The 23,776-nt window shown below is 39.0% G+C and overlaps 2 protein-coding genes across 2 annotated transcripts in view; one reads left to right on the top strand and one right to left on the bottom strand.

Moving 5' to 3' along the window:
* The window catches only part of AK9 (adenylate kinase 9), a 96,705-nt gene extending 93,189 nt beyond the window's left edge, over window positions 1-3,516 (bottom strand). Inside the window, exons 1-2 of the mRNA XM_081139531.1 lie at window positions 3,378-3,516; window positions 2,458-2,603 (exon numbers count right to left, since the gene is read on the bottom strand). The gene's annotated coding sequence lies outside the window, so the exon portion shown is untranslated. The remainder of the gene's footprint in view (window positions 1-2,457; window positions 2,604-3,377) is intronic.
* A 134-nt stretch (window positions 3,517-3,650) lies between these two features.
* FIG4 (FIG4 phosphoinositide 5-phosphatase) overlaps window positions 3,651-23,776 on the top strand; it is a 96,171-nt gene continuing 76,045 nt past the window's right edge. Inside the window, exons 1-4 of the mRNA XM_081139532.1 lie at window positions 3,651-3,935; window positions 15,981-16,079; window positions 17,311-17,434; window positions 21,240-21,396. Of these exons, the coding sequence (XP_080995658.1) occupies window positions 3,870-3,935; window positions 15,981-16,079; window positions 17,311-17,434; window positions 21,240-21,396 (446 nt within the window). The 5' untranslated portion in view covers window positions 3,651-3,869. The remainder of the gene's footprint in view (window positions 3,936-15,980; window positions 16,080-17,310; window positions 17,435-21,239; window positions 21,397-23,776) is intronic.

The raw sequence follows: 23,776 nt of genomic DNA on the forward strand, positions 1-23,776 counted from the left end.
CCAGAAGCTGAGAGCAGCCACTGGCCACCCCCAGTAAGAAAATTGGTACCTCAGTCCTAGAGAAAAATTTTGTCAAGTGTGAATTAGCTTGGAAGTGGATTCTTCCATAGTTGGGCCCCCAGATAAAAATGCAGCTCAGCCAACACCTTGAGCGCAGCCTTGTGAAACCCTGAGCAGAGGACCTAGCTAAGCTATGCCAGGACTTCTGGACATGGAAACTGAGAAATAATAAATAAGTGTTGTTTTAAAATGCTAAAGTTGTGGTAATTTGTTATGTCACATAGAAAACTAACACAGATGAACACACAATATGTGTGAAGTTTTGCATCTCACAAAGCATCCATCTCAGAAGAGGCACTCATTAACCAGGTGGACAGGATGATTATCCAGTAAATGCCACCTAGTCTTTGTCCTTGGTCACCTCAGTGTTTGCCTAATGGGCTCAAAAATGGAGTAAGCATGGTATCAGGGATGGAGGCAATGGAGGCTATGCACGGGCTCAACAAGCCTCCCTCTCATCAGGCTGATCTAGCTACTATTTTTGTTGGATGTCTTACTTATTGCAGCAGAGACTGAGGCTGAGTCCTCAATATACTTCCATTCAGTGACAAACTGATTACACAGGACCCCTTCACCTTGGAGAGGTCAGCAGGTGACATGTGTTTCTAGTATGAGTTTGCCTTTCCTACCTGCAATGCCTTGGCAAGTACCACTTTCTAAGGACTGGAGTTGTTATCGTCATAATGGGATCCCATGTAATGCTGCTTTGGATCAAAGGACCCTCTTTATATAGTAATGAAGATATAAGGAGGATCCACTGATCCTACCACATACCAGATCACCTAGAAGCTGCTGGTCTGACAGATTGTTAAAATGGCCTCTTAAAGAAACAGCTAAAGCAACAGTTTAGGATTATGTGGGATTGAGATATCGTACTGAAAAGATGAAGAATATGCTTTCAACCAAGTGTTGGGTAAGAGTGATTCCTCCTACTATCACTCTGTGATTGACATGAGGAATTTGCACCAACCTTTTTCACAGCTTGAGGCTCTGCTCAACTGCAAGTCCTGGTTTTGACTGAAGAAAGAGATGCTTCTTTTAAGGGACCCACTTAACTAGGTTTCATTAAACCTAAAATTGCTGCTTCCACCTGGTCATATTTGGCTCCACCTACCTGTTAAGGAGTTTTTACACTGGTGGAGGTAGAGCTGATGCTACATAATTGGGGCAGGGAGATGTATGTCTTGAAAGCAGGGGATTCTCTGAGACTCTTTATGTTTTCATACCCAGTGAATTGATAACTATAGCAACCACAACCTGAAAAGGACATGATAACCAGGGGTTTACACCATTCAGTGATGAATGAGACTGGTTACCCTACTGGTAAAACAATTTAGACCAGCAGAAATGCTGACCAAAGGTAAGGGAAATTTAGAATGGGTGGTAGAGGAGGGAAGTGATGAATTATCAGTTACAGATTTAGGATTAATTGCAGTAGTGGATTCTGTAGATTGTCCTGCTAATCATCTTTTTGTGAATCCATTTCTTTTAGAAATTGGGACCAGAAACCACACTGAAGAATAAGTGATAGATTGTGTGAACTTAATATAGGGGAGGAGTACATATGAATGGTGCAAAGGTTGGAAAAGAGCAGATGTTATTAGTGCCCTGCTTATACCTACTTGACATACATCTTTTCCATGCATGGCCAGCCCCACTTCCAACTGTGTGACTCTGCCTAAGGGCTTTTTCTGGCTGTTAAAGCCTATCTGCCTGAGAACAGGGCAGACTGGAAGTTCCAGGGGGTTAACATTCAGCCAATAACTGGTGGCAGTTGATGAACAAATACCCCAGCTCCTTTACCCCTTAAGAAATAACTGAGACATACATATGTCCAACTGAATTCACCCCACAGAGAAATCTGCTTGATGATATTCCCTTTAATAGCTTCCTTCACTTCCCTGCTGTTGTTTTCAACATATAAACTATTTGTACTATTCCCCATATAAACTATTTGTACTCAAATTTTTGTCTCAGGATCTGTTTCTGGCTGAACCAAACTAAAACAAAGTTCAAATGGAAGTGCTTAATTATAGTATAATAATTGAAAACTAAATATTGGAAAACCATAATTCAACAGATATTTTAAGAGTTGTTATCCTAAATAAAAACATTGTGCAAATATTGAACTCATTTTCAGAAGAGTTGGTTTCCATTATAAATGGAACATAACTAAATATTTTCCCAGTTAAAAGATCCAACTCAATGCAAAATGCCAGAACTGACATGGTCACCTATCTAGTTTTTAATACAAGGAATACAAACTGTGAAAAAAAAAATTTAATTACTTATTTTAAAAGTTCTGTAATTTCTCAATTTTGAATTTACAATATCATCTCTAATAACATATTATGTGTTTATACTATAATTCAATACAAAATTTTAAAGTTTCCTTACAATTTTAGCAGTTGAAAAACCTTCTAGCAATGGGTCCTGAGGTTTACAGGGGGTCCAACTCCTGGAAAATCTAGCACTCTGCTTAAGCTAAGTTAGCTGCCACTCCAATACATCCTACGTTCTCATGACAGGTGCTCAGTAAATATCTGTGGAAAGAAAACATCAGTCTCTGAAAGAGGAAGTGGTTTTAAAAAGCGGAATTTATGGAGATTTCGAAGTTTAGTTTCGCAAGAAAAGGAACTGGTCTGGGGCTGCAGCAGGAGGTGGGATTCCATTCAATCTGTACCAAAATGCATCGGTTGAACGGACTACCACCCTGCTTACCTGGCCGCAGCGGACCCCCGCGGACCCTGCTGGTGGGCTGCGGCCGCGCCGGGGAGGCTGGGAGCTGTTGAGCGGTTGCCCGGGGAACCCCTGGCGACGCGGCGCGCGGGGACACTGGCGCGAGCTCGGGGGCGGGGCATCTGCAGTGGGATCGCAATTCATTTATTTTTTTACTTTATTCACTTTTGTACCTAATTTTGTATTCACAATGATAACACACCGCTTCTCACAAATACGGAAGGCGACTATCAGAGCGGGTGCCTGCCCTGCGCATTCACGTTCACACACACCAAACGGAAGAAACCTTATTTTAACGCACAAGTGCCTGACTCCGAAGCCAGGGCCGCACGACACTGCGCCGCTCTACCCTCGAGAGTCCATTTGTAGAAATCACAAAGGGTTAGCCTCCGCCACAGACACGTGAAAAATCCAAAATTCCCCACTTTAGGTGGTTAAAAAAAAAAAAAATCCTGGAACCACACACCTTCTGAGGATAAGGGTAAAACAGACAACAAAGAGATGTGAGGGGGAAAACACCGACAAGCCGGTTTCTAGGGAAAGAAAGGCAGAAGTAGTCAGGGGGAAAAACAAGCCACCTTGGGGATGGATCTATCTGCAACTCGGAGAAGCGCTGCAAAAGAAGCCATCCAGTCCCCAACCTTCCCTCTTTCCAAAGAGAACCAGATAACCGAGACTCAACTCACTGGCCGACCTCCTCCGCCCACTTTTCCTCCTGCCCGCACCAAAGATGGCGCCCTCCCCGCCCCTTCCCGGCCTCACGCAGTTTCTGGGAACCTCTACCCGGCCTCTCTCTGGTCTATCCTCCAGCCCCGCCCCGCTCCGCTGATCCTGGGGCGGGGCTTGCCTGGAGGTGGGGCGTCAGGATCCGGAAACACCTGAGCCGTGGCCAGTCCTCTGTATACTTATCTTTCTCTGTAGGCCCCGGGAGGCGTTTTTTTCCCGGCTGGACCTCGTGCCTCGGGTCCGAGGAGGCTTCTTTCTGGGTCTCCTGGGGCGGCCCGGAGGCCGCCGCAACCTGGGCCGCGGCCTGTGCCCCCCGGGCGTGGGGACCCCCGCTTGCTCCGGCCATGCCGGTGGCCGCCGCCCCCATCATCAGCTCCGTGCAGAAGCTGGTCCTGTACGAGACCAGAGCTGTGAGTACCGGGCGCGGCGGGAGGGGCGCGCGGGTGGCTGCGGGCCGGCAGGGCAGAGGCAGCCCCCCTCCTGCCCCCCAGTTCCCTAACCCCAGCCTTGGGGAGTGTGCCTGAGGGGGCTTCGCCCAGTTGCCGCCCGCAGGACACTGGTGCGTGTGCTGGCACGTGCTCCCACCCGGAAGCCGCGGTGGGCACGCGCTGCAGGCAGGTGCCTGTGGACGCTCGGAAGCTGGCTGCTGGAGTCCTGCAGGAGCTCCTGGCTCCTCCACCTTGCCCAGGCTGGTGGGAGCTCCCGGCTCGCTGTGCACGGGGCAGGGCGGGCCTGAGAAAATACTTTGACCTATGAATCGGTAACTTGTCTGTTTTCCGGCTCCATGGCATGGTGTTAGTGGCAGGTGCTTTTATTGCTGCAATGTGTGGGTTTTCTTTATTTGAAAGGAAAGAAAAAACTTTTTATTTAAAGACAGCTGATTTGTTTGGATAAAATTATTTTGCTTTTCGCTTGACTTTTCCCTAATACGTTTGTTTTTGGGTTGTTTTATTACTGCAAATGGCCATGTTAATAGTTACTAGCCAGATAAGCAGGTCCGCTTTTATGTTTAGGTTACTACTACCAGGGAATGGTGTTTATAGCAGTACCATACATACTTTGTTATTTGTGTGGTTGGAAAATAAAGTACAGCGTTTCTAAATCGGGTTTTAGAGTCTGTATTTAAAATTACACTTCATGGTAACAGGATTGCATATAACAAGATTTCTTATGCTACGGAATGTCTTATAAGGCACGTTAAGTGGAACTTGGGTTGTCTTCATTAGCTAAAAGTACAAGAAGGCGCTTAACAGTTTCTCAGTTTTAACATTGTCCTAATAGCATATCTGCCTCAGGTAGTGTAGAAACACTGTTAACCCCAAATTAATTTTGTTTAGATCCAGACCAGAAGATGAAATTATCTAATATAGAGCATTTGCAGATATTGCTGTTGTTTGAGTATAGTCATACAGAAGTGTCATTTTGACACTGAAGCAAAACCTTCTGCTTTCTGTGCAATGGGCTGGTAAGTAGAAACAGATTAGTTAGAAACAGAAATACTATACCGAAAACAGGAATTTCAGCCCATTGATAAGATGAGCATTCACGAGGCCTGGCTGAGATGTTAGTGTTCTTTCTAAAACACAATTCATGTAATAGGGCTCTTCTGCTCAAAAACCTTCAGTAGCCCCCATTCTGAGGAGAGTGAACACTGAATTCCTTAGTTTATCATTCTAAGCCATTTATGATTGGTCTTCAACTTGTCTGTCTGGTCTTATATCTAATTTAATATCAATTCAGCAAACATTTATTGAGGATTGACTGTACTTTTCTGTGCCTTATTCTGCAGTAAAATTGTATTTATTTCAGTTCCCTATATCTCTGCTTTTCTGCTGTTCTCTTATCTTGTAATGTTTCACCCCTTCTTCTCTTGTCAAAATTTTGCTGGTTCTCACAGCACAGATCTGGTACAGTGCCTTGTAAACAGTAGACTTTCAATAAATGCTGGTTGAGAGGGCTTAACACAGAGATGTGTATTCTAGAACTCAGCTGTGATGCCTCTCAGTCATCTTAGTAATGGAACTAACTCTGGCCAACTTAGAGATAAAAGGTGAGTTTATCATAAGGATGCTAGAGGACCCATTGCATGGAAGATTCATTGGAGGCCTAACTCCTCAACCTGTTGGGAAAGGCAGAAACAAGACAGCAGGGTTTGAGAATCCTCTCATAATGCTGCCAAGGACATAGCATAGTGCTGAGAGAAAGAATCTGATTCACTCAGCTATGATTGGGAATCTGCCCCTGTGTGGACAAACCATAGTGGCCAAGAAGGGTCTGGCAATAATGACTTGTCTATGGAAATACCCCTTTGTTTCAGGGAATGGTTGGGCCAGGGCAAACCTGAGAAATGTCTTGTATTTAATCTTTGAACCTCTCTCAGTTTCCTCATCAGTACAGTAGGTGGTTCTTTCTTTTTATCTTTTTTACTTAAGCAAAGATATAAGCAGAAAGGTGTTTTGGGGTTTTTTTAGTAATAAGCTCAAAGTTTAAGGGATGTCAATAACTTAGAAAGAAACATAAAATTACTGGCAACTAAGTAGATCCTAGGAATTAAAAAACAAACTGTAGCAGGTTGTATTAATGAGAATAATTGTTAATGCTTATGGAGCACTTCTATGCCAGACACTATTCAAAGCTTTCTACATATATTTTGTTGTTTAATACTCATAAAACCTCTAAGAGGTCAATGTTGTTATACTGCTCCTATTATTTGGTGAAGAAAAAAATGAGGCAAAGAGAGGTTGAGATAGTGTTGCTGAGCTTGTGTTCAGGAACTGCTGCCAGGCATAGATAGTTGGTAACTGGACTGCAACAAATTACCTGTAAACACCTAGAGTAAATGATTACAAACTTTATGGCAGTTTGACAGAGTAATTGTATTTCTGATGGGTCAGATAATTTAGAGCATTTGGTTTGTGGTTTGTATGTCTTTCTTTGTTTTTAACTTTTATACTACAGAAATTTCAAGCCCATACAAATAGACAACGAGATAAACTCCATATACCCATCACCCCTTACCAACACTCGGTCATCCTGTATTATCTATAACTTGTTCCATTCTTTAGCTACCACTTATTATGTAAGTTTCTTTTCCTCTAAAATTTACATAAATTGAAATGCGCAAATCTAAGCTGTAGAATTTGGACAGAAGTATACATGTGTGTAAACCATATTCCTATGTTGTCCCATAAAGTTCCCTTATGTTCCTATCCAGTCCTGAATAGGCCAGTAACAACTGATAAAATCAAAGCAGTAATAAAAATACTCCCAGCAAACAAAAGCCCTGGTCCAGACGGCTTCACAGGGGAGCTTTCTAATTATTATTATTATTTTAAAATATATTTTTATTGACTTCAGAGAGAGGAAGGGAGAGGAAGAGAGAGATAGAAACATCAATGAGAGAGACTCATTTATCCGCTGCCTCCTGCATGCCGCCTGCTGGGGATCAAGCCCACAACCTGGGCACGTGCCCTGACCGGAATTGAACCTCAATCTCCTGGATTGTAGGCAGATGCTCAACAGTGGAATCACGTCAGCTAGGCTCTAATTCTTTCAGTTGTAGGGTTAGATAGTTTACTAAAAACTTTTCTTGCTTTTTGGGGTAGGCCTGCAGTGCTATGAACTTCCCTCGTATGACTGCTTTCACTGTGTCCCATAGATTTTGGGTTGTTATGTGTTCATTTTCATTTGTTTCCAGGAAGTTTTTGATTTCTTTCTGTATCTTATTGGTAACCCATTCATTATTTAATAACATGTTATTTAGCCTCTATGTGTTTGACTGTTTTTGAGTGTTTTTACTGTAGTTGATTTCTAATTTCATGCCCTTGTGATCTGAGATGCTTGATATGATTTCAACCTTCTTGAACTTATAGAGACAATTTTGTGTCCTAACATGTGGTCTGTCTTTGAGAATGACCCATGTGCACTTGAGAGGAATGTATATTCTACAGCTTTGGGGTGAAATGTTCTGTAAATATCAATTAAATCCATATGATCTAGTGTGCCATTTAGTCACTGTTCCTGTGTTGACTTTTTGTCTGGAAGATCTATCCAGTGAAGTCAGTGGGATGTTAATGTCCACAACTATGACAGTATTGCTGTTGATCTCTCCCTTAAAATCCTTAAGGTTATTATTGATAGGTCCTTATTTATTGACATTTTAATTGTTTATGCCTATGTTTCTCTATTTCTTCTTCTTATAGCAGTCCCTTTAACATCTCCTGCAGTGCTGGTTTGGTGGTGATGAAATCCTTTAGCCTTTTTTTGTCTGGGAAGCTCTTTATTTCACCATCTATTTTGAATGATAGCCTTGCTGGATAGAGTAGTCTTGGTTTCAGATCCTTGATTCACATTACTTTGAATACTTCATGCCATTCCCTTCTGGCCTGTAGAGTTTCTGATGAGAAGTCAGCTGACAGCCTATGAGAGCTCCTTTGTAGGTAACAGATTGCTTTTCCCTTGCTGCCTTTAATATTCTCTTTGTCTTGAATTTTTGGCATTTTAATTATGATGTATCTGGGTGCGGGCCTCTTTGGATTCTTCTTGCTTGGGACTCTCTGTGCCTCCTGAACTTGTGTGACTTTTTCCTTGACCACATTAGAGAAGTTCTGTGCCATTATTTCTTCAAACAGCTTCTCTAACTCTTGCTTACTCTCCCTGACAGACAGAAACATGGCTGCTTTTCATAGCCAGATGTTATGTGGGCACCTTTCTCAGTTCTGGTGCTCTTGGCTGGGAAGCCCAGCCTTGGGTGTAGACCCCAGAGTCCTCAGTGGGAACCCCCCACGGACCTTTAGCTGCTGCCTGTGGGAGCCCTGCCAGCCCTCTCATGTCCGCACTTCCTACCAGCCTCTGTGCGGTCTCCACTTTTCCTCCTTGGTTATGAGGGTGCTCTCCAGCTCGTCTTCAGTTGCAGTTGATTATTCAGGATGGTTTTTCTTCATTTTAATTGTAATTGCAGTTTGGTCCTGGGAGAGTGTCAGTGTAGCTTCCACTCAGTCCGCCTCCATCTTTAATCTCTTGCAAAGAACTTTTGTAAATTAGCCTGAAAAATAAAAACACCTGACAAAAAAGGACAGGGACATGAATAGGTAATTTGCCAAAAAGACATTTTATTATGAAAAGCTATTCAACTTGCTATTCATTAAGGCAATAAAATGAAAAGAGATTTCCATTTTTTACATGTCAGAATGGCAAAGATTTGAAAGATTGACCCAAGTCATTGTTAGCAAGTATGTAAGAGAAATCAGCATTCTTGTTTTGGTTGGTGGGAGTGTACCAATTGGTTATGAGGAATTAGGGTACACATTAAAAAACAAAAAAGACTGGACAATATGGGCTATCTCTTGTCCTGAGCCTTCATTGGGTGAATTTCAGGCTGTCATAGTTACCTGTGTTTAGAGATGGAGTTTGAGGACTGTTTGAAGAGGAAAGGGAGGTGGGTTGGTAGATAGTATGCAGGAGGCATTCCCTCCCAGACTTACCTGTTCACTCTGGCACCCAACACCTTCATGCTGCCCTTTGGCTCCTGTGACCCTTCTCTGGCCTTTATCTGTCCTGTGACCCAAGCCTATACATCAGCTAAGGCCAGATCCTGCCCTAATGCTCATACAGCTCAGTGCAACTAGGAGTCGCCCACAGGAGATTTAGCAACCTAAGTTATCATGGGTGAAATGGTAATTTATGGCCCTTGCATAATATATGATGCCCTAGGGGTCTTACCATTGCTGTAAGTGTGACCATTTCATAACAAAGAATTAACAGCGGTTGACTTCAAAATTGGTAGCTGAACAGAACTGTGGCAGATTTTTGTGTTTGCATGTGTATTTTGTGGAGGTGTGGTGGTTAGGATAATCTTTACTCTTGCTAGCTCAGAATTATTTGTATGTATAAAGGTAGGTAGGTAGGTAGGTACGTATGTGTTTATTTATTTAATTCCTGCCTTGTTCCGAAAGGATTTAAGGAAGCTGCTCCTACCTCTCCATCCCATCATACAAAATAGAATAAAGTAAGAAAGAACCACATCATGAGGAATGCCGCTTAATTAGCCTTGGTATTAGCTTTGATTTGTGTAATTAGGCAATGGAATGGAACAATATAGCAGCGGTTGGCTAAGGGGTTGGAACAGGGGACTAAATGATATAAGTGGGAGAGAGAAGCTTGGTTGATTTGGAAGGTGTGGTTGGAGGTGCCAAAGTTTCACACTTATTGCTAGAGGGGATTGGAAGCTTCCCCATCAGTAAAGCTCTGGATCTATAAAGAGGGAACTTGCAGACATCCCTTTAGACTATCAGGGACCCATTTCCCTTTCTGGGCTGCGTTACTGATCGTGGGATTGCTGGGATAAGTGAGGAAGGAGACCTGAAATACTGTTAGATTGTGAGAAGTAACTTCATGGTGAACTTTATTCTGAAAGTTCAAGTGAAGGTTAGCATAATTGAAGCTGTCAGACAACCTAAAATGTCTTCTTATTCAAGAAGGCAGATTTTCTTCCCTCAGATAAAAAGTGGGTGATTAATTAGCCTGTCATTATAAAAGGAGATAATAATGTTAATAGATACCGAGTTTCCTGTTAAATGGGTTACCTATTGTATTCCGTTTGGAGTTCATGTACATACATTTTTAAACACATTCATCTTATACCAAGTCACCATTGTTAAAGTTACATATTGAAATTTTAAACATTTTCTTGAACATTGATGCTCAACTTTCAGATGCTCAGATCATTTTCTGTCATTAAAGGGCATTTTAATATAGCTTTTTTTGGTATACTTATTCTCTACCCTAACTCCTGCCACCCCCACCCCCAACACATCTACAAACACGCACTCGAAGGTGTCCCCCAGAGGTGATGCATCCACACCTTATGTGTGAGTGCATTCTGGCTGTCCAGCTGACGCAGGCCTGATTTATGGAAATCCTGTATACTTCAGTTACCGCGCTCTTTCTTTCTCTGTTACTTTTGGGATTTTGTTTACCTCCTTTCCAGCTTCATTATTTGAACTTCAGACTGCTAATACTTGAGATGACCTTTCCTTCTTTCTATAGTCCCTAGTTCTTACTAAGGACTTACAATGAATTCAACCTCAGCTTCCCAGATACGTAAACCTCCTCTCAGCACATGCACACACATTAGGTCTTTTTCTCAGTGTCATCTTCTTGAAGCAGTGGTTCATATCTGGACTGGTTGCTCCCAAGACCTGCAGCGAAGCTGGTATCCTGCTGCCTTCACCACCATCCTATAGCCTCCCGTGATGATGTCCTTATTTTCCCAGATCATGTGTCTTTCTCTTTCTTGATTTTTGCCCCCATTTTGGTGGAGCACCTCTTCCAATTGCTTCACGAGAAAGGGCTCTGGACAATAATTTTTTGAACCCGTGCATGTGTGAAAATGTCCCCATCCTATCCTCACATTTGATTCATAGATTTAATGTTACATTAAAGATTGAAATTAATTGTCCCTTAAAATTTTGAAGGTAGCTTGTCCCTGTCTTCCACCTTCCAGTGTTGCTGTTGAGAATTTCTAATGTTATTTTATCTTGATCTTTAGTTTGACGCCCGTTTTTTCCTCTTTAGAAGCTTGTGCTATCTTCTTATCTTTAGTTTTCTGAAATTTTACATTTCTACCTCCAGTGATAAGAGATGCCACAAATATTTGCATCTTTTGGAGGTTCTGTGGTGTAAATTGGATTGCTTCTCAACTTCCCCACTGCCAGCTTAGGTATGCTTTTCAGTTTTAAATGATTTTTTTTTTTTTTTTTTGCCATTATCACCTTCACTCTTCCTTTTGTCCTTTGGGCTTGTGTTTAAAAAATTTTACTATAGTTTTTGTGAGGTGTTTGGGAGGAACACTCTTCCATCTTTACCCTTCACCAGCTCTGTCATGGGTTTTGCCTCCCCTTCGTCCCTGAGGCGGCCCACGGACAGACCACTTAGATGTTCCTCTTGTCAGATCCTGTGGGAACTTCTCTCTCCTCACCTGCCTTGACCTCTCAGCCACATTTGATGTGGACATGACTACTCCTTCCTTTTCCAAACGATCCTCTCCCTTTGCTCTGATGACTCTACGCTGTACTGGGATTTTCCTCATCACTGACCCTTCCTTTCAGTCTTCTCGCTGGTTCCTTCCCGTATCCAGCCTCTAAATAATGTAGTACCTCAGCCAAGTTTGGGGGCTCTGTCTCTACCTTCACTGTCCCTAGTAGGTTTAAGCCAGTCCCATGACTTTAAAGGCCGTGTATGTTCTGATAAACACACACTGATACCTGTCCTTTGAGCTCTAGATTTATACAAAATTCCCATTTGATTTCTTGGGGCATGTTGTAAACAGAACTGTTGGTTTACCCTCAAACTTGTTTCTTCTCCAATCATTCCTACATCAGTAAGTGGGACCGCCACCTAATTGCTCAAACAAAGGTAATTGGATCAATTAGTCCCTTTTTTGACCTAACCATCAGCAAGTTATATCCCCAAAATCTATCTTCAATTTATCTTTTCCATCAGGTGTCTAGCCCAGTGCCTGGCATGTGTAAGAAATTCACTAGGAAACAGTCAAATGAATGATGTCAGTAGAAAACCAGGAAAGTTGGTGTAAAAAAATCTGGACTCCTTAAACATGTTGAGGTCATGAAAGACAAAGACAGGGGGACTAGTCTAGATTAAAAGATTTTTATAAAGATATGGTAATCAAATGCAATGCATCACCTGTGATTGGATTCTGGTTTTTTAAAAACCAGGTATAAAGGATATTATAGGGACACTTGGGGACATTTCAATATAGATTGTATGTAGTTAATATTGTATCAGCGGTTTATGATTATGTGGGAGGATGTCCTTGTTTTTAGGAAATTCAAGTTGAGCTTTTTAGGGGTGATGTGTTATGATACCTGCAGTTCACTTTCAAATGGTTCAAGAGAAAAAAGCTTATCTCAAGAATTAGTGAGGGAGTAAACAAATGTAGCAAAATATAAACAATTGGTTTATCTAGGTGAAGGGTGTATGGGTTTTCATTGTATATTCTGTTCATCTTACTGTAGGTTTAACAGATTTTCAAAATCAAAAATTAGAAAAAGCAGTGGAGAAGAATCTAAGGAAAATATATTTCAGGACAATTTTTAGGCCCCCGAATGCTAAAACCCATTTTGAAGGATATACATAATTCTAGAGTTCATATAGTTAGCAGGAAGGAAATAAAGCCAAGTAGAAATGAGGCCTTTCTGAAAAAGTTACCTCTTTTTAAAAAATTGGGTGTGAAAGTGGATGGTCAAGTACCCTTGAGAGGGCAGTGCATGAGAGCTATTCTGTACACAGCAGGCCAGCTGAGGACTGTGGTTTTCTTTCCCACATAACTTGCTCCACATGAGGTCGCTCTTCTCCACACAAAACATTTTTAGGATTCTTAGATTACTTTAGAAGAGAGAAAATGTAGATAGTTAAACCACTTCCTGTTTCTTTCTCCCTGCTCAGATCTGCTTCTAAATTGTGTGGATTTTAGCTTTGGCTCCTCTGCTTCCTGGAGGCTTTGGAGGGGTCTAGATATGGGAGGTGTAGATCCGCCCTCCTATTATGTATGTGTCTGCTCCAAAAGCCAGTAATGCATTTGCCCACTAGGATCTCAGGAATTATATCTGTCTTTTTATTACAAACTGGCAAATCACAGTCCTACTGCAATTGATCTTTAGGTTTTCTAGGGTCTATTACAATTCTAGGAATTCCACTCAGGAATTTTACCTTCCTTAAAACTGTGATGTGCCTTACTGAGTGGTTGACTGAAAAGGGCCATCTTTCTGTGTGCTTACACAAAAAAGATGGGTTAGTGTAAATGTTGCAGAAAGTTACCAAACAAATTAAATGATTAGTCTGTGGTAGGCGGTTGTTCTTTCACCTAACATTTACCCGATGTCTGTGGAACCAGATTGTGTGTCTAGGGTAGAATTAAAAACCACAGAGGATTAGGGTGTTAGCCCCAGTCTCCTGAGCTGCTTATAATTAGGTGAAGGGAGCAGACATGCCCCAAGCAAATTTTGACAAGGCATTCAGAGTAAGTGCTACATTTAGATATAAATAAAAGTGCTTTGGTGGGGTGGGTGATGAGAGGATTGTTGCAGGTGGAGATAGTGGGTAATCACTTGTCCTGTTTTGGCTCAGTATATCACATCCTGTTTAGAGGTCTGTCAAGGCCAAACTCAACATCAGGACACCACCAGCCCCTCTGGATAGCTTGCTCTGACCTTCCCCAAATGAACTAAGTGCCCCTCCTGTGTTGTCCAGTTCCCACCTCTGTTATAGCCCGCTACTCGTGGTCGTTGATTTGCAAAGACTGATTGCTAATAGATTTATGTACATTCTTCCATTTGCTGTTCCTGTTCTGCTTCTGCACATGCTTTTCTTCCTCTGGGGTATGCGTCTGTCCTGGGTTTTGGTTTGTTTGTTTGTTTGTTTGTTTGTTTGTTTTTGGCCCTATTCTCCAATACAGTGGTGTAGACTTGCTGATGTCTTACAAATACAGGAGAGAAAAGGGCTAGCACTCTTTGAGTGCTTTCTTTGTGTTGAACACTATTCACCATTAGGTGATTTATGAACATTTAGTCATTTAATCTTGTTCTTCTAACAAACACACCAAGCTTCTTCCCCTTCCCCTTTTATGTCTTTGCACCTGCTATTTCCTCTCCCAGGAACTGTTTTTCCTGAAGTCCTCAAGAAGGTGGCTCCGTTTTCTGCCAACAGATACGTATAGTTTACAAACCCTTCTTCTGAAGTTAATTTTAGTACATTGGCCAGCTGAGAATCTTTGACTTCCTCCCTCCCTCTGTCTCCCTGCCCTTCTGGCTGCTCCCCAAGTGCATCAAGTCCTGATCACTTGATGTGACCAGGATGTCTCAAGGTAGTTTACTAATTTTTGTTATAATTGCTTTTTCCCCCCACCTCATTATAACTGATATTGTCATCCAGACTCCATCTCTCCTAGGAGATGAAGGATTGAGTCAGCTCTTTGATTAGCCTTCCTCTTCAGACTGGGCTAACCCAGCATTTTTTAACATATAGTTTTGTTCCTTATAACCTGGAAATCTAGAGCAGACCTTTATAAACAGACATATACTTAATAAGGAAAAGCCCCTCTATTTCTACAGATTTAGTATTAAAACAATAAAACCAACTGCTCATATTCTGATATACAGTAAAATCTTTCTTTTAAAAATCTTACTCGTCCTTTAAGGCTCAGTTCGGGTCCTGACTTCACTGACATTCTCTGCATCTGTAGTAACCCACAGTAATCATTCTTGCTCTGAATTGCTATGTTCTACATACTTTAGTTGGTCATTTATCTGGAGAATTTTACTTAATTGCTTTGTGTATCTATAATCTCATCTGACCAATGAGATGGTAAGATGGCAGTTGATTGTGGCAGTGTCTTCTCAATTTTTGCAATGTTGAAAATATGCCACATTTTAAAGGACATTTTTGAAGCAAAATATCTTTAAATAATTTATTTTTGCTATAAGAGTTTTACTTATTTTCTTAGCTGCAACTTAGAAATTACTCATTTTGTTTAAGTTTTCTTAAATCAGTTCTCATTTAAGGATAAGATTATTATTTTTCTACATTTTTATTATTCATTTTGTTCTCAATATTTATATAAGGAGACTAATGTGCTCAGATTTAATGCTCCAAGGAAGTGTTTCAGAAAAGAAAGATTATTTTTTTGTAGCTTATCTATAAAAAGGCATTTAGGAAAGTACACTCATTTTAATCTTTTATAGGACTTTGGGGTGGATTTTTAAAAATTGATTTGAGAGAGAGAGGAAGGGAGAGAGAGAGAGAAATATCAATGAGATCAATTGGCTGCCTCCTGCACGCCCCTCCCCCCCCACTGGGGATCCAGCTAGAAATCCGGGCATGTGCCTAGACTGGGACTCTAACTGGTGACCTTTTGGTGCATGGGATGCTGCTCAACCAACTGAGCCACACCGGCCAGGGTTGGGGTGGATTTTTTTATAGTTGCTATATTAAAATCATTTTCAGTCTTCTATAAAAATTTTGTAAAGATTTATTTGATAAAATATCAATATTGTAATAGTGATAATTGTCTCAGCATTCCTGATTATATGTTGAGCTTTCTAATTCTTACCAGAGCTGCTCCTTCCTGGCAGAGTTTAAACATCAGTCTCCCGTCAGTTAGGTTAATCTCTGTGTAATATAATTAAATTCATCTGACCTGGTTACTGGGTACGTTTCAGATATCGGACTGATGCTTACACCCCTAAGACTATTTAATTGTTAAAATTGACCTTTTGAATCCGCCTTTCTTTAATCTGCCAGTTGTACTTAACAGAAATATTTCTTTTAAAAAGTAACCTCACTTTACTAATGCATTTAATTTCAAAAACTGAAGTGGTTATTAAATGTGTGTAAAGCAGGATGCCTGAAAAACTAATGACATTCCTTTTTATTTATAGAGATACTTTCTAGTTGGGAGCAATCATGCAGAAACAAAATACCGTGTTTTGAAAATTGATAGAACAGAACCAAAGGATTTGGTCATAATTGATGATAGGGTAAGTACCTTGCAAACCTGAATACAAACAGAAACGTTTGTACTTGTTTAAAGAATATGAAATATCCTTACGCCTTCTAGTGATATATAATTTTTTTATTATGCATGTAAAAATTACAATTATTTTTCATGATTGGCTACAATTTGAATCTTTAATGTGGTTTGCAGAAATACTGATGTCAAGTAGTATGCCAGAATTGCACTTTGTTTCTCATTTTGATTTGTTTTACAAAGCAAACTCTTTGGATAAGGTAAGAATATATTTTCTTAAAGGGATGACATTTTAACAATTAAGTTAACTCAGTATTTCATCTGCCAAAGAGATTATTGCTATGCTTTAATATGAAAGCACTTGAAGTCAGACAATTCTTTTAAATTGTAGACTTTAGGATGCTGCTAAAAATCACCTGTAGGGCCCCTTCTGACGACTCACTATTCACTAGACAAATATAAAGCTGCTCTTATCCAGATGCTGTATTATCCAGAGTCAAGAATATGAGACTTAATTCAAATGGCACAAAAACATGAGGCTTTTAGTCAAAAGAGAAGTACAATATGGTAGTGATAACAGTTAATTTTGACTCTTTCAAATGAAAGAACCTAACTTACCATTGTATTAAAGTTCCTTTCTCTGAATATTTCTGAATCCATGTAATTTCCTGGTTTTTCAAATATATTAGTAGCTAGAATTTGGACCCTATTTTCACTAAGCTCTTGCAAAACTATTTTCTGTCTTATAATAATGTTAGATAAATTCTATTTTGTGATTTCCTATGCTCCTGGGTCTCTCCCACCCCCCAAATCTGGGAGTTTTTAAATTAATATGATATAATAATTATTGACTTTATTTGGGGGTGGGAGTGGTTGATTGGGATCTCTTTGAGAATCTATGGAAAGCTATGGGCCTTCTTATAAAAATGCACATATGCACATATAACCAAAACTTTGCATATAATTTTATGGAGTTTATAGATTTCTTGGAATTTGTCTGTGGATCTCTTAAATTTCTGTTCAGAAGATAAGGTTTTGATGTGTTTAGTATAGCAACATGATTCAATAACTACTCTTAATTGCTAATATTAAAGAATTTGTTGGCTTTTTAAAATCGTAGCTTAGTCCTACTTCTCTGTGAAATAGCTGATGATTCTTGTAAGCAACTTTTAATTTTCAAGGGTAAAGAATAAATCTAAGAAGTAAGTAGAACCTTACAGATTAAATTTGCTTCCTCTTAGCATGTATATACTCCACAAGAAGTGAGAGAGCTTCTTGGCCGCTTGGATCTAGGAAACAGAACAAAGATGGGACAGAAAGGGTCCTCTGGGTTATTTCGAGCTGTTTCTGCTTTCGGTGTTGTAGGTAAGAAATGTACCTCCCTCTTACTACCCCTTTTTTAAAAAATCTACACAAACTACTTATAAATAGTTTGCAAGCCTATATAGATTTATAATTATAAACCCATCATCTGTAGTGTTGGTTGTTTAAACTCCATTATCCATCAGTCAGACATCAAATAGCTTTTATATAGCATCTGCTCTGTGCTCAGCACTGTACTCAGTTTCATCTAGGATACGAACAAATAATATAGAAACGGTTTGACCCTTTGACCCTTTAAGGAGTCTGCTATCTGGCTTGTTGAGGAATGAAAAAGTAAAAATGAGCCTGGACTGTGAACATCTGCCTTGCCATTTATCAGCAGGAAAAAACAGATACAGGTAAAACCAGCTTTAAAATGAACAGGAATTTCTCCGCAGGACCTGGTGCAGCAGAAAGTGTCATAACCCTGCCTTTGAATGACTACTGTTTTCTTACTCACTGAGAAACTTTGTCCTCTAGAATCACATACTATTTGAAACTTTGCTGTTTGAAATTATGTCAGTGAGAGAAAACATCCCCCTCTTGCCTGGATGATCTAAGTAAGTCCCTTTGACACAGAGAAGCAGCCTTAATTTGCAGCTCAGGTGCAGAGCTTCAGATAAGGGGTTTCTGGGGACAGTAGTCCACAGCTGTGCTGCTTATTTGTGTTTTTCCAAAAGAAAGGGGACCCTGAGTTCACTTCACAGTCCAGACTTGATGTTGATCTCTTTACATATAGTCCTGCTTTGGTTTGAGCCTACTCATTTAAATATTACCTAAACTCTGCCCTTAAATCCTATAATAACTCCCTTATTTATTCTTGAACAGATATAGATCTGGCTTTGGCCTTTAAGGAGTCTGCTGTCTGGTTTGTGGGGCATTTGTGAGTGCCCACAGTTCCTCTGCTGTGCATTTTTCCTCATTGCAGTGGGTCAATAAATCTGTCTTTGCTGTACCGTGGATTTGTCCCTGGAGGGTGGGGATGTGTCTTAGGATGATTGGACTAGGATGAAGGACAAAAACCAATGCACATGAAACAACTCCAAGCATGTAACTAAGACCCAAGCTGTGTAGTAAAAATTAAATGGTGCTGGAGATTATTACATAAGAGGTAGGTTACTTGATCTGGAATGGCCAGGAAAGATTTCCTGGAGAAGATGAGACTCATCCTGGACCCTAAAGGAGGAACAAGATTTGGGTGGATGTGAGGAAGAGAGGAGAGAACTCTAGTGGGGATGACAGCAGACACATAGGCATGAAGATGCCCGTAGGTCGTGGAATGTTGCCGAGTTGTCGGGTGAGGCCAGATTGCTCGGGGCCTTTGAAGCCAAGAAGAGGGCAATTGTATCTCAGCTTCTCTGTTGGCAGAGCCTTTTTTTGAGTCTATTCTTTTTAACACTTAAAAATTATCTCTGTGCTTCTTAAATCTTCTGGACTGTGTGAAGTATTGACTGAATGATTGTTATCTATAGATGTTAACAAAACTAATATGGACAGTACTATGCTATATACAGGGGTGGGTCAAAAGAAGGTTTACAGTGGTGAGTACGCAAAACACAGAGTTTATTCCTGTATTATTATTTCTTAATTATTGTATTATTTTCCATACAAAAAACTGTAAACCTACTTTTGCCCCACTCTGTATTTTTAAATTGTTGTTTTTCTGATTAGCACTTTTTATTTTGTGACTTGATCTTTATTGATACTTTGATTATATTCTGCCATATTTGAAGTTTATTTTTCTCAGTGTGCTCTTGGAGCTCTTCATGTGTTATCCCTTTAGGTCCATTTTTTACCTAAGGTGGCTGCTGGGGAAGGTCAAGAGTGGTAGGTATAATTCGTCTCCTTAGGACTGGCCCCTTTTCTACACCTCCTGCTAGGTCTCGACAAGGCCCTTGAGATTACTTACATATTTAATAGATAAGTGTTTGTGGGGGTATGCATGTCTGTGTATGTCATGTGACTTCATGTGTTTAAATGCCATAGATTCTACATGTTAAAATTCATTTTGTGTTTCTCATACTTTAAAGAAAAAATTGGAAATAAAATGTGTCTTAAATACATTAGGCTTCATTTAAGTATTAGTTGCTTAATAAGTTAAACATATTCCTTCAAATGCTAATACTTCATTACAACTTTTTAAAAAATGGTCTATGTAATATCAAATGTCTCATTAGTTTTAACTCCCAAAGCAAAATGTCTGGTGACCAAAAAAATTTTGACCAAGACTATATAGTAACTAGTGTGTTGCTGAGAGCTTAGTCCTACTGAACATTAGTACATGTAGTCTTTCTTTAATCACTTATATAGAACATGCATTCCAATGATTTGACATAAAATGTAACTTTATAATGCTCCAACATTCATAAAAAGCTTAACTATCAGAAGTGGTATTTGTGGAAGATTGCACGAAAGATAAGCAATTTCCTGGGTATATTGTTTTGTTTGCTCAATGTCTCTACTTTTCTGGGACCTCTTCCTGCCTCATCTAAGTCACGTAGTCACTGTATAAATAAATGGCTTCCAATGCAATGTGACTTTATTCCTTGGCCACATTTGATGCTGGGCACCCAACCCATGTTGGGCCAATTCAAGTCCTTCCTTAGGAATTCTGGAGTTGAACTTGATAAAAAAAGTTGTTGCTAATCACTGAAGTTTTAGATGTAAAGCCTAGAGTTATTTACAGTTGTGTTTCCTACTACATGATCCAGAGAAGCGGAGGAGCCTGATCTATGGGGAGAGATAAGAATAGAGCACATGTTTAGAAATGCATCTTGATTTAAGTTTTTTTCTGAGGCTCAGTCATATTGTTTGCCCATTGGTGTCATGGATCACCTCAATATTCTTGATATTAATTCCTTTTTAAAAAGCTGGCTCAAGTTGAGTTTTGCCTGTAGTAATCAAGAGTTAATGAAGTTTGTTCATACTTTTAAGCAATATATTTCAAAGTATGTTTCTCAGAACATTTATCCATTGGCTAACTTCTTTTTTAAAAAGGGGGATGAAGTCTGGCCGGCATGGCTTAGCAGTTAAGCATCAACCTATGATCCAGGAGATTGAGGTTTGATTCCCGGTCAGGGCACATGCCTGGGTTTCGGGCTTGATCCCCAGCAGGGGGCGTGCAGGAGGCAGCTGATCAATGACTCTCTCTAATTGGTGTTTCTATCTCTCTCTCCCTCTCCCTTCCTCTCTCTGAAATCAATAAAATATATTTTTTTAAAAAGGGGGGGATAAAGTTCCACGATTAAACAAATCTAGGGAGGTGCTTAATCTTTATCCCTCATTGAGATTCACAGTGCATGTTAGCACAGTACTATGTTTCTAAGAACTTAGGCGTTTTTTATTTTTAAATATTTTTTACTAAGATATATTGATTTATTTTATTTCTATATGTAGAAAACATCAAATAATGTTACAATCTTAGCCATTTTTAAGTGTACTGTGTTGTACCTTGTGCAACAGAGATCACTAGAACTTTTCATCTTGCAAAACTGTAACTATATTCATTGAACAATTCCTCTTAATCTTGTATATATTTTTTTGCTTACAGCACCTCAGTCCTGTTTGGAATGGAGCTAAATATAGAAGAGTAAATGAATGAAATAAAATCATCTAGAGTAAGATTTTTAAGTGAGATAAGTGTCAGAATAGATATTTCTAAAGAGTAATTCTAAGATGACTGAAAATTTGTATGGCTGTAATCAAAGTGAAATAAAGTAGGAAATGCGTGAAAATTAGTTTGCCTTTTAAATATTGCCTTTTAAACATGACTATGTTTAGGAAACATATTTATCTCTTTTGTTTGTAGGTTTTGTCAGGTTTCTGGAAGGCTATTATATTGTGTTAATAACTAAACGGCGGAAGATGGCAGATATTGGAGGTCATGCTATATATAAGATTGAAGATACAAACATGATCTATATACCCAATGATTCTGTGCGCATTACTCATCCTGATGAAGCCAGGTATGTGGTGGTGGTAACTACTATTTTTTTTAATGTGGTAGATTGATTCGAGAACAAAATATAGTCGAGAGATTATAAATGTTATGTTAAAAATATGAAATACTGGCTCAGAATTCTACAACTTTTGTTCAAGGGCTATTAAAACCTCCATTATAATAATTGACTTAGGTAAGGATCAGCAATGCCTGTTGAAGTCATTAAGCGAGAGGTTATTATTGAGAAACAGAATATTCACTCAGTCTTAACATACACTATATGAATCTCTTTATTATTTACAAAGAAGAACAAAGTGGCAAACATACGTAACCAAATGATCAAACTTAGCATTTACCAATGATGAGACAAAACTGACATTATTTGCCTCTTAATGTGAAACAGTGGAAAGGACACAGATTACCTGTATAGTATTCTTGCTTAAAATACTTCACTTGAATCTAAGCATAAGGAAATAACCAGACAAATCCATATTGTGGGGCATTTTGTAAAACATCTGGTTTGGGCTCTTCAGAAATGTCAATGTCATCAAAGCCAGAAAAAGCCGGAGGACGGTTCTAGAATTTAGAACAGACATGACAACCAAATGTAGCCCTTGAATTTCTTTTGAATTCTGAATTAAAACATGCAAGCATGCACGTGCATGTACACACAGCTATTAAGGACTTTATTGGGATAGTTTGTATATGGATTATAGACTAGATAAAATTGAATCTATTAAATTTGGGGTATAATAATGATATTGTGGTTATTTAGGAGATTGTTTTTGTTCATAATAGATATATTCTAAAATATTTAAGAGTAAGGTGTCACCATGTCTGCCACTTAGTAAAAATGGTTTAGAAAAATAAAATGTACTTGTGTATTTAAAAAATGAATATATATGTGTTTGTTTAAGGAGAGAACTTTAATAGTGAATTCTGATGAAGGTCATACTGGTGTTCACTGTGCTATTTTTCCCCCCCAAAGTTTTTTGAAATCTTGAAAAAGCTTTTTGGTGAAATTATTGGAGCCTTGGTAATGTGGGAAAAGGCTATTAATAGTTTGATAGAGAAAAGAATTGAATTGATTCACTTTAATAAGTAAATTCATTTATTATAAATATAATGTAAAGGTTAAATGGAACAAAGTTAGCCATGCTTATAAAGTTTTAGAAAAGGTAACAGTCAATTTTTCTTGCACTGTGTACTTTTATAGTGTTGTTCTAGATACATGAACCAAAATTTAAAGACCTTAGGTAATAGTCTTCTAGACTCCTGTGACATTGTCTTTGGTGATATTTGGAAGTGGGGTTGTTAAAAAATAATTTGTTTCAGATGAAGGTAAGTAGAATTTACCAGGTAAAGTAAATTGATATCCCATATAGCTTATAGGCCAGCCTAGGCTATTGGTTAAAAGTGAATCAGATAGACCATCACATATGAATCCAAGGGATGGGAGAAGTTGAAGAGGTTTATATTATTTGTAAACCCACCTTTATGATTCTTTAACTAAGAATAGTAACAAATTATGTTGTTCTGTATAGTGATTTGACTCTCTTTAAAGAGTGAAATACTGTATAGCAAATAGACATTATCCAGGATGAGATACAGTTATATTAATAGCTTGTTATAGGTAGACTGAAGTGCTTTTACTAGCTAGGTACGACTTTTAACAAACTTATAAAACTATATAATTCAAGAATGTATTTAAGTTAAACTATTTGGTAAAATATTAGAAAGTAAAATACAGTGCTATTAAACATTTCATCCATAATGACAAGTAGAGGTTATCCCTGTAGTGAATGGCTGTATCGACATTAGAAAATTTGCTAGAACAATTTACCACATTAAAATATTTTGGGGGAAAATATGATTATCTTAATATTTGTAGAAGCTATATTTGACAATTTCAATAGCTATTTATGATCAAATGTCTTTAAAAGTTGAAATGAATATGAAAAAAATGTTAACATTTATTAATCCTGAGTGGTAGATATGTGGATATTTTTTCTATACATATTTTTCAATTTAAAACACTTTCCAACTTAAAATTATGGTGATTCCCAAATATTTTGGTTATTCATTTAGTTACTCTTCCTGTCTCCAACCTCAAAGCATTTACAAAGCACATTATAAAAACAAGAACAATATTTGCTCCTACCTCACCCCAAGTTAAGTGCCCCGTGCAAGTGCATGACTTTCCCTCTGTGGCATAATCAGTGACGAGGAAATGGTCAAACTGTAAGGGTCAGAGTCTCTGAAGGGAGATCAACTTAGACTTAGAAACTGATTCACATGACATCCGTAATCCAGTTATGGATTGAATTCCTCAGTTTTAATGAGTAAATTTACAGACATAAAGGAGTGTATTTGAGTGTATGTTAAGCTATGAAAAAATAATAGTA

Source organism: Miniopterus schreibersii (genome assembly GCF_964146895.1).
Source record: "Miniopterus schreibersii genome assembly, chromosome: 6".
Lineage (NCBI taxonomy): Eukaryota > Metazoa > Chordata > Mammalia > Chiroptera > Miniopteridae > Miniopterus > Miniopterus schreibersii.